Source organism: Mus caroli, chromosome 3 (genome assembly GCF_900094665.2).
Source record: "Mus caroli chromosome 3, CAROLI_EIJ_v1.1, whole genome shotgun sequence".
Classification (NCBI taxonomy): Eukaryota; Metazoa; Chordata; class Mammalia; order Rodentia; family Muridae; genus Mus; species Mus caroli.
Window position 1 is genome coordinate 49631854 of NC_034572.1, and position 11450 is coordinate 49643303.

Below are 11450 nucleotides of genomic sequence, written 5' to 3' on the forward strand. Positions count from 1 at the left end.
GCTATTAAAAAGAATGAATTTATGAAATTCCTAGGCAAATGGATGGACCTGGAGGGCATCATCCTGAGTGAGGTAACCCAATCACAAAAGAACTCACACAATATGTACTCACTGATAAGTGGATATTAGCCCAGAAATTTAGAATACCCAAGATATAAGCATTTTCTTTAGGACATTCCCTTCTCTCATATCATCAGCTATAAGGTCCTCTGGGAAATAAGTGCTACTGAGAAGAAAAGAGAACTAAAAAACTTCACATTTGACAGAAAATGCTTAACATGCCCTCACTGCTGCCTTCTCTCAGGAACTACTATAAAGCACTATGCATCTTCAGGGCACTCCTCTAAAACTATTCTGTAAAGTAGTAAGTGCATTATATTAGAAAAACAAACAACAAACAAAAACCAAGACCTACTCAGCTGATAGGATTCAAAGATCATATGAGAGCCCACACAATATACAACCATATTGATACACACATAAATACTTAAGACACTTATACTAACCCCAACATTGATAGTCATGCAAGTTTAATCTCATTTTTAATCATGTTAGTTATTATTCATCCATAAACATGCTCAACACAAATGCAGACTACTTTGGAAGCAACCAGACATGATCTCAAAGTAGTAAGGAACATAATTTTAAATTTTTAATTTAAATTTAAAATCTATACTTGTTAACCCCGCTGTTTATCTCCTTCTTTCTTGATATTGTACTCTGAAAATTTTAAAATTAAAGTCTTTATATGAAATTATTAAAAAATTCTATAGGTTCTGACTCTTTGTAAAAAGTACATACAATATTGTACAGTCAAATTAGCACTTTGATAATTGTAGAAATATTTTTATGTCAGAATAAATTTAGACTATACATGTATTTGTGAAAAAGAAAAAACAAATTTGAAACTGCACTTATTTTCTAGAAATAACTGCTGCTCTGGGGTCATTAGCCAAAACATTTTTCCTGAAACATACCTAACCACAGAGAATAGTTAGTCACCTTGCCAAGAGGTCAGAGTTGATAATACATGAAATACCAAGATTTCAATACCACTATTTCAAATAATAGATAATGAGCAAAAAATTAATACTTTATATACATTTTATGTACTATTCCACAATGTGTATTACACTGGTTTGAATGAGACTGGTTCCCATAAGCTCCCGTATTTGAATATTTGGCCTCTAGCTGGGAAAATGGATTAGGAGGCCTGGCCTGGCTGGAGGAGGTATGTGAGTTGGGACAATTTTGAGATATCAAAGGGAAGAGGCCAAGAGAGTGCCTCTCTCTGCCTCTTAACTTGACAATACAGATGGCAGCTCTCAGTTGTTCCTGCTGCGTCCTGTGCTCTCCCATCATGGACTCGAACTCTAAGTCCAATTAAACACTTTTTTTCAGTAAGCAGCCTTGGTTGTAGTGTCTTATTCACAACAATAAAAACTGAGACTAAAAACATAAAGGCCAACAAAATATGTAGGCCAAAGAGGTCCTCTGCGAAGACTTATCCTGCTGATGCTGCAGGATCCAGGTGCAGCAGACTGGGAGGCTTGGAGCTGGAGGAACTTGGTGAATGGCTCTGAACTACATATTGTAATATTTTAAATGAGTTGTAGTTCAGTTATATGTAACATAAAAGATACTGTTAGTTTTTCTGATAATTTCCTATTGTAATTTTTACTCTACAGTACTAAGAATTTTCTAAAACTTGGGGGGGGGGTCTAGTATTTATGTTTGCACAGCACAATTTTGTTTTCTCTTCTTGTCTACACATCTACATTAATATAAAAATGTCATATATTCTTATTTATTTATACAAATCAAGGCAATTTCTACAAATCTGTTTTCATGTAGACTATCAAGAAGTCCCTGAAACCCTGTAACCATAAAGCACTTTGTTTATCAGGCCACACTTACCTGCTATCATGTCATCTACCGCACTCATTTTCAGCAACACTTGCTCAATCAGCCCCACTTCTGTGCTGGTCTGTAAATTCCGAACACTCTTCCGTAGGATGGCTGTAAACATGCTCCATATTTCTGCTTGGCATGTCACATCACAGTGCTCCAAAAGCTCTGTCATACATGTTATGCTCTCAGCATCCTGGATAATAAAGTTCATCTCCAAATCAAATTCCCCACCAACCAGCTGGAAGTAAACAGGGAAGAAAAAAAAGAAAAGTAAGCAGAACTGACATGGGAGGCCATGTCCAACACCAGCAGAGAATAATGCCAAGGAAGCACGGACACGAATAATTGTCTAAGTCATTTTCATAAAGCAAATTTTGGTCAAAGTTTAAGAGTTAAAGATAAAAGGAATGAAAGAGGTTTAATTTTTACAACGGTGGAAGGAAAATAGTAAATTCAAGTCTAGAGAAACACACACACCATCAAATAATTGTGGGAGTGAGGAGGGGAATCAGGACAAATTCCCTTTTTAAAAGATCAGAGGAAGAGATACAATATCTAAGGATAAATATTAAAACAAAATTCACTTTTACTTTTATCTTATTGAACTTATAGGGGGGAAAAAGAGATGTAATAAAGAGGAGCTTGGTTCAATTTTCACATGAAAAATGAAGAAATATGAAACTGATGCAAGAACAACTTAAAATAAGTGTTGAAAAATTAAAAAGAATGATTTGTACAGAGAAATATGTAAGGCCTTATAATTGCCTAAACCATAAAGTTAAAAAGGAAAGAAGTAGATTTACTGTCAATATTATGACTTGTGGCAAATAATTCAAGTTATCACTGTTTCCATCAACGTGCTACTTTGAAACCATTACCAGCCCCACTAAATGCATAGTACTAGAAACACACAGAGAATAAAATATTATGACATGTTTATTCTCTGTTGATCAAATCACATGAATTATTACTGTGGTGTTTGAATAAGAATAGCCCCCATAGGCTCATATATTTGAAGGCTTAGGAGTGGTAATCATTGAAAGGATTAGGAGATGTGGCCTTGTTGGAGAAAGTATGTCACTGGGGGTGGCCTTTGAGGTTTCAAATGCCTGCTGCCTTGTCTGACCACAGTAGGAGAGGGTATACTTAGTCCTAATGAGACTTGATAAGCCAAAGTGTGTTGGCACCTAAGAGAGGTCTTGAGTAAGGAAAGAAGGGTGGGAGGGTGTGACTGGGAGAAGAGGAAGTGGGCTGTGATTGGGATATAACATGAATTAATTAATTAATGGGAGGGAAAAAAAGCCCAAGCCAGGTTCAGTGGTTCTGTTTTCCTGCTACCTGTAGATACAGATGTAGAACTCTCAATTTACTTGTCCAGTCCATGTCTGCCTACATGTTGTCATGCTCCCTACCATGATGACAATGAACTAACCTTCTGAAAGTGTAAGCCAGCCCCAACTAAATCATCTAAGAGTCTATTATTGTATTTACTTTAATGAAAAAGAATCTTAGGAACAGAGTTAAAAATCTTGAAGATATTCATTGGGTGGTGGCTCCAAGGTCCAACTGTGAGAAGACTGTCTGTGAAAGTTTATATAAAAAATATCATTTAGGAATATCTAAGTCTTATAAAATTAAACATACTTCTCAAATTTTAAAATTTTATGTTCAAGGAACATTTTTAACTTACAATAAAAAATTTAATTTCAAGTAGCCAGCCTAAATTTTGACCTGTGATTGAACTATTCTCCAGTTTTGCCTTTGCATCTGAAATCACATTGACTCTATTATTTCTGGTTTATTTCTGAAAATTGCTGCAATAGTGGATTTTTTTGAGTCTGGGGCAACCTTGAAGACACAGAAATATCCAATGAGCTTAAGGCCAGCAAGAGGGTACATAATAAGCCCCATTGAAAAAGAAAAAGGAAAGAAAAAAGTATAGATACAGATACCCAGCATTAACATCTGGCCTCAGCATCTACACACAAGTGCACAAACATCATTATGTTCACAGTCACACACTCACCCACAGTCAGCATTAGGTTATTAGGAAAGTAGAACAACCCTAACTCTCCATCTAAAACATGGACTCGTCTGACCCAATACAGCTGAAGACCCACAAAACTGAGCCAGCGAGTTTTCAGACAATGCAATGTATACTATGACATGACATTATCTTCTTATGTTTCCAACACAGTGTCCTGTGCCATGTCACTCTATTTTCTTGAAAATCTTAGCAAACTCAACTATTATTTTATCATTCCATATAAGTAAAGTGCAAATATCTATTCATTATTATATGTCTAATTAACCCGAGCCAAAACTATATTAAGCTATTCTCGAGTCCTTATCAACCCAGAAGAGGTTTTCCATCTCACTAAGATAAATATTCACTGTGAAACTAGTAGCAGGTCTGAAGCCGGACCTATGACCCAGTGTCTAAATCTGTAGAAGCTCCAGTAATAAGAACAAAAAATGAAAAAGACATCACTGAATGTTTTCAGACAAATTTGTTAAACAAGTTTCAAATATTATAGCAGTGCCTGGTATAAATTCCCCAAATGTATAAATATATGAAGTAATTAACTATGAGAAGGTCTCAGAAAACGAGAAATGATTTGCTTTATACAGAAGAAATATCCACAATTCTAGCAATTAGGCTCTGCTATATAAAGTCTAATTTTCCATCTTTCATAGTTGATAACATAACATCCTTCTATGTATCATTTAATCACAAAAACTACAGTCAAGGTCCCATAATTTTGTGATCCAAATACCAAAAACCAGCCTCAGAGATATTGCAGAATATGTCTGCTTCATCTAGAGAAAGCTATCTTTCTAACTTGTATGGTGGTTTTTAGCACAGTTGTGTTAAAGAGACTATAGTAGGAAACTATCTTCCAAAATTCGCAAAATCCCTCTATTTAACAAGTAGTCTATTAGTTATCAGCAGTTAAACCATAGAAGCAAAAGCAGTGCTGGGATTACAGGCATGAGCCACCACACCCACCTAGAAAGTAGATTTCAAACATTCAATTACAAGAGAACCCACAGCTCTTTAAAAAAAAAAAAAATCATAGAAAACATCCTGAAAGTCACAATATGTGACACAAGATAGTCTAAGCGCTTTGTCATGTCCCCAACATTGGTAAATAAACAAAACAAAAAAGGTGCAGTAAATCCCAGTCCCATATAATGAAACTGGCTGGCAAGCTCCTGAGACTTTGGATTCTCAATGTATGGCTTTGGCACTCTGTTGTTACAATAAAGTATGTTGTTTTCCTACAGACCTTAACCCCCTCAAAACTAAATATCAGAGCTGAACTTTTTAATGACAAAACCTTATTTACATAAGAAAGTTTACTGATAAAGCATCTAGGATATAAAATGACTAGAAAATGCATTGTATTATGTAAGAATTAAGAATTATAATTACTAATATTTAAAATATTTTATAAAACTTTTAGAATCACAAAGTATTGGGATAATACAAAATAAATCAGTATTACTTTGGTCAAAAGGAACAATTATAAACCAGTTAAGAGTTTTTTGCCATTCATTTATTATAACAAATTCTAAAATTACATGACATCATTCATTAAACCTCTATTTACTACTTACATTCAGTTACCTTTCTATTCATAGATGCTGATATTTTAAAAAGTATTCAAAGTCACTATTCATCTAAAACTCTGCTTACATTTACTTCCTATAAACTACTGAGATTTTTCATCACTATTTTAAATTTTATTATGTCTCCAAGTATCTCCAAAGTAAATCTCCAAATACCAATGGCTAGAGTCCCAAAAACCTTTCCCAGAAAGACTGTCTTTCTCTAAATTTCCATTATAATCCATCCACATGTCAGTCATTAAATAATATTAGGGACTAAACATGTGCTTTCTCCAACATCCACTGAATGAGGTCTTAATCTCCAGTTAGATAGCTGAGGTCTTTAGAACCCAATTAGTTGAGATCTAAATCATGAAAGCAGATCTCTCAACATGAGATTACTGATTATATAGACAGAAGAGACACCAGACCTTCGTCTCTCTGCCACAAGATGAGAGACAGGTATCTGTAAGCCAGAAATAGCTCTTTATCCATTATGGTAGCAACTAAACTGTAAAAATTCCCAGCTTCTTCTAAAACTATATGGATTTATTGGCTGCACATCATTTAGGGCCCATGGGAAACCTATGGAATGTTTTTTCTAGTCTGATAAAAACATGACTATATTTTATGGAATTGTTTTACATCTCACATAACAAGTTTTAAAGAACAAGCTTTTAAAGAACAAGGACCTTTTTCTGTTTTTATTATCAACTATATATTATACCACAACCACACAGCCAAGCACATAAGTTATTCAGTAATTAACAGAGAATGAAAAGGCACAGAATGGGAGGCGGAAGAAAGCAGCAGGCTTTATTATGCAGGTCAGTTCTGAAGTCTTCCAGGCTTTGCACTCAGTGTTTCCTCGTTCTTTCAATAATGAATTACTCAAAAACTTTCTACGGCTTCAGAGATCATTACAGAACCAAAGATATTTTTTTCAAATCTCTGTATCTGCGTTGCCTCACTCTTTCTTGTGTTACTGAACAAGACTGAAGGGACCTCTTCCTCACTTAGGACGTGTATTAGTTATGAGGAGGACTATGGTAATGATACACCAGAGCCAGAAGCAACGTGGAGAGGAGAGACTACTTCACTCAGTTCCAGATAACTGCTCATCATCAAAAGGAGTAAGGCAGACACTGAAGCAGGGGGAAACCTGGAGACAAGAACTGATGCACAGACAATGGAGGGGCGCTGCTTACTGGCTTACTTATGGCTCAGCATGCTTTCTCATAGAACCCAGGACCACCAGCCCAGGGGTGGCCTCACTCACAATACCCACCCCACCCTGCCCATCCCTAATTAAGAAAATGCCCTATTACAGGCTTACTTACTACCTGATCTTATGGAGACATTTCCTTACCTGAGGCTCCCTCCTCTCTGATGATTCTAGTTTATGCCAACTTGACATAAAACTAGCCAGCAGAGGAGTAGAAACTTCTCCATTTAATTTGCTAAGTATATTCAATATGTTGTGCACCATGGTCAGTTGTTGGAATCACACTTAGAGTTTCCACTTTTAGTTCATATTTTCTAGTTAAATAAATTTGTAAGGCATTCCTTTGGAAAAACTAGCTAGGGAGTGAAAACACACACACACACACACACACAGGGCGGGGGTTAATAATCAGCACTGTACTACTCCCCAAACAAAGCTGGTAAAAATAAGAATCAATTTTCAAAGACTTCTGGACTCTAGCCACAACCAAATCAAGAAGCTACTACTCTTGTTAACAACACTGTAGATTATTAAATAATTTGCCTACTATCTCACCATCCCTTGTACCCTTAACTGACAACAATATATCATAAAGACTGGGGTGTAAGGACTGCTAATTCCAGAGGCAGCAATGTCACCCCTATTCACAAAGACATTCATGGATTTCCATCTGTTTGACAACTCCAAGAAAAGGCACAGAGAATTCCCTTTTGTTTCCACTACAACAGCTTTCCAGGGCTAGCTGACTGCTAATGGCATCTGGAGGTAGAAGAACTGGCTGTAGCAGCCTGAAGCAAGAGGTAACATTGTGTCAAGAAAGAAAATATTCATGTGGAGAAAGGAGACTTGTAAGGTTGTGAAGTCTCTTTAATGTTCCCAAGTACTGAAGGGAATTAGGTAAGTCATAAACCTGCCTGAGCAAGAGCACATTCAGAACAGGAGCAGTGGGGCTCGGGCTCTGACCTCCAGTCAGCCCTGAGGCTACAGGATGCAGAACCAGTCCCCAGGACTGAGCAGTTTCATTTCCTTCCTGTTTCCTTTTTCTTTTTTCTTCTTTTCTAATTCTAAGCATTACAATAACTGCCAACATGGGAGCCAAAGAAACAGAAACAGAATTTAAGGGTTCGCATGCAAGAGAGAATACAAACCTTTAAAATGCTTAGGAGAATCACTGTAAAAACAAAACCAAAAAGAAAAAGAAAAAGAAAGAAAGAAAGAAATGAAAAGAAAAAAATCATATCAAACATTTCTACATTAAACTTTTTTAAAAAACATTAAACTTTTTTAAAAAAAAACCAATTCCCAAGGCTTGAAATAACTAAATACAAGAATAGCTGTTTAGTGTTGATGTGAGGCCCTGGGTCTAAGTCCCAGCAGTGTAAAACGATTTAAAAGTAAAGTAAAAAAACAAAACAAAACTCTAAAACCTACAAATAAAAGTATGGTTCATCTAGAAAGAAGAAGAAAGGATAAAGGAGAAACTAGGAGAAAACTAAAACACAGGCATGGCTTAGACTCATTAGACAAAAATCTGAAACTAGTTACCTTAAATGGCTCTAATAAAGCAAATCCTGGAGAAGGATGGGTAGACTAGAAGACTAAATTTCCACAAACAGGAATCATATGAAGACAAATTATCTAAAAGGACAAACTAGAAGTTTATGTACTGACCAACACTGAAATGCAAACTAACCAGTAGGTCTGAACAGACAACAAGAACTTAGATTTTGATAATGTAGTAGTTTGAATAGTTTTGCCCCCCCCCCCATAGACTCATGTTTTTAAATGCTTGGCCCACAGAAGTGTGGCCTTGTTAGAGGAAGTTTGTCACTGTGGAAGCTGGACTTTGACATTTTCAATGTTCAAGCTAAGCCCAGTGTGAAACAAATTCAGTCTCCCTCCTAGCTGTCTTTGGATCAAGATGTAGAGCTCTCAGCTCCTCCAAAGCTATATCTGCCTGCAAGCTGCCATACTTCCTGCTTGATAATAACAGGCTAAAACTCTGAAACTGTTAGCCAGCCCCAATTAAATGTTAGTCTTTATAAGAGCTGCCTTGTTCATAATTCCTTCACAGCAATAAAACCCAAAATAACACAGATAGTGTCCTTTTACTTTTCTCAAAGTGAAACTACAAAAATGTGCTTGTTTTAATTTTTTTAAGATTTATTTAATTTTATGGGTACAGTGTAACTGTCTTCAGACACACCAGCAGAGGGACGCATTACAGATGGTTGTGAGCCACCATGTGGTTGCTAGAAATTGAACTCCGCACCTCCGGAAAAGCAGTATCCAAAAGTTTTCTGAGTGTGCTCCCCTCATTTAAACAAGCAAAAAAACAAGTATTTTTTAAAGGTCTGTATTATGCTACCTGACTTGTTAGAATTTCACATCATTTTTGTCTCTTGAAAATTAGCATACAGAGTGTGATGGTTTAAATAGTAATAGCCCATATAGACTCATGTGTTTGAATGCATGGCCCATTAGGAGATTTGACCTTGTTGGAGTAGGTGTGGCCTTGTGGTAAGAAGTGTGTCATTGTGGAGGCAGGCTTTGAGGTCATATATGTTCAAGCTATGCCCAGTTTTGTACACGGTGTCCTGCTACCTGCAGATCATGATGTAGAACTCTCAGCTCTTTCTCAAGCACCATGTCTGCCTGGACTTTGCCATGCTTCCTGCCATGTTGATAATGGACTAACTAAACCTCTGAAATTGTAAGCCGGCCCCAATTTATAAGAGTTGCCATGGTCATGGTATCTCTTTACAGCCATAAAATCCTAAAAGTAATGAGTTTAATTTTGGTATTTTCATATATACCTTGTCCTTTTGTTGGGATCTCTTAAAATTATATATTTTTAATAATTTCACACATAAATACAACATATTCAGCTCATATTCACTCCTCTTTTCCCACCTTCAGCTCTTCCCAAAACTCCCCCAACTATGTCCTACATCCAACTTGCTGTCCTCATACTTTTCTAATATTTCACTGAGAACAATCAGTGACAGCTGTATGAGTATCAGTGTAGAACCATCAATGGGAGCTTAGCACCTACCCTGACTCCCAACCTCAGCAGCTATCAACTTCCAAATACTCTTCTGTTAGGGGTAGGGCAGTGTTCTATCTGTGCTTGGAGTCTTGACTGCTCTGATTTTATAGAGGAAAACAACACCTCTTTGAGTTCATGAGTATAATTGTGCTGTCATGTCTAACTTCAAACTGTCCTCTTGTCTCTTATAATTTTTCCAGCCCTCTTTGATCATATTCCCTGAGCCTTGTGTGATAAGAATATGATACAACCTCCTTATTCACTTGTCTGTTTCATCAGACTCCCCCAAAGGTCATTCTCTTCCTACAAGGAGCCTCCTTTCTACTGGTCTGCCATATAGGCTCTATTGCAATCTTCAGTACTACGTCAAGGTCTCCCCTTCCCCTCTGATTGACCATATCTAGTTCCATAACAGTAAATACACATGTGTGCATACTGCAATACATACATGAACACACACACCTAAATCTAAAATCCTAAATATATATGAGATAAAACATTGTATCTGTTTTAATGACTCAGGCTTACTTTACTTAACATCAGGATCTCCAGTTCAGCATTATGATCTCTATTTCCTTTTTTTTTTATTCACAAATGTCATGAATATATTTTTGTCTATGGCTCAACAAAATTCCATTATGAGAAGAATGCTTTCTTTCTTTTTTTCTCTCATCTATTTCTGGATATCTAAGTTGGTTCCATTTCTTAGCTACTCTGCATAATGTGGCTATAAATGTGAATGTGCAAATATCGCTATGGTAGAGCATAGTATCCTTTGAGTAGTATAGCTGGATCCTATCGTAAGTAGTTTTATTCTCAGTGGATTTTAGAGGCCATATTGATTTCCACAGTTACTGTACCAGTTTACATTCCCATCATCAGTAAATAAGAATCCCTTTCCTCCACATTTGTTGTTCTTTGTTTTCTTCATCTTAGCCATTGTTACTGGAGTGGAGATGTGTAGATTGTTATCTGTAAGAAGGTGAAGGCAGGTGAAAGATAAGGCTAGAGCCTGGGATTGGGCAATGGAAAAAGAAGTCAGGCTGAGAATTTTAGAGGAGTACAGAGAGACAGAGGGACAGAGGGGAAGACAGAGAGTAGAAGACAAGATGGAACCTATATGAGAGGAAGAGGAGCCAGAACCACACAGTCCTGGGAACTTTAAGTATTGGGGATTTCTTAGATAGATGATTAAATAATAAGTAGGTAGTTGGCCCTATCTAGGGGCAAGTGAGTTTTGAGCTCATTGTGTGGGTGTTTTATGGGTTGAGACTTTACTGACAGAAATCTGACTGATACATTACAAACTCCCCCCCCCCAGGAATGTTCTTTACTGTATACAATAAACACTTTAAAAGTTAATAAAAAGAAAGAAAAAATTAGCTGGTAAAAACTTGCCACACAAGCCTAACAACCTGAGTTTAGTCCTTAGAATTCATGTGGAGTGAGCTCACTTTTTTTAAAATTAAATTTAATTAATTAATTAATTAATTTTTTATTTTTATTTTTTTTAGTTAGGTATTTTCCTAGTTTACATTTCCAATGCTATCCCAAAAGTCCCCCATACCCACCCCCCCAATCCCCTACCCACCCACTCCCCCTTTTTGCCCTGGCGTTCCCATGTACTGGGGCATATAAAGTTTGCAAGTCCAA

At 36.6% G+C, this 11450-nt stretch overlaps 1 protein-coding gene across 10 annotated transcripts in view; it reads right to left on the minus strand.

Moving 5' to 3' along the window:
- Positions 1–11450, minus strand: part of Nbea (neurobeachin) — a 543806-nt gene that overhangs the window by 445004 nt on the left and 87352 nt on the right. For all 10 annotated transcript variants that reach the window (XM_029475176.1, XM_029475174.1, XM_029475170.1 and 7 more), the window contains exon 2: positions 1918–2149. In XM_029475176.1, the coding sequence (XP_029331036.1) occupies positions 1918–2149 (232 nt within the window). The remainder of the gene's footprint in view (positions 1–1917; positions 2150–11450) is intronic.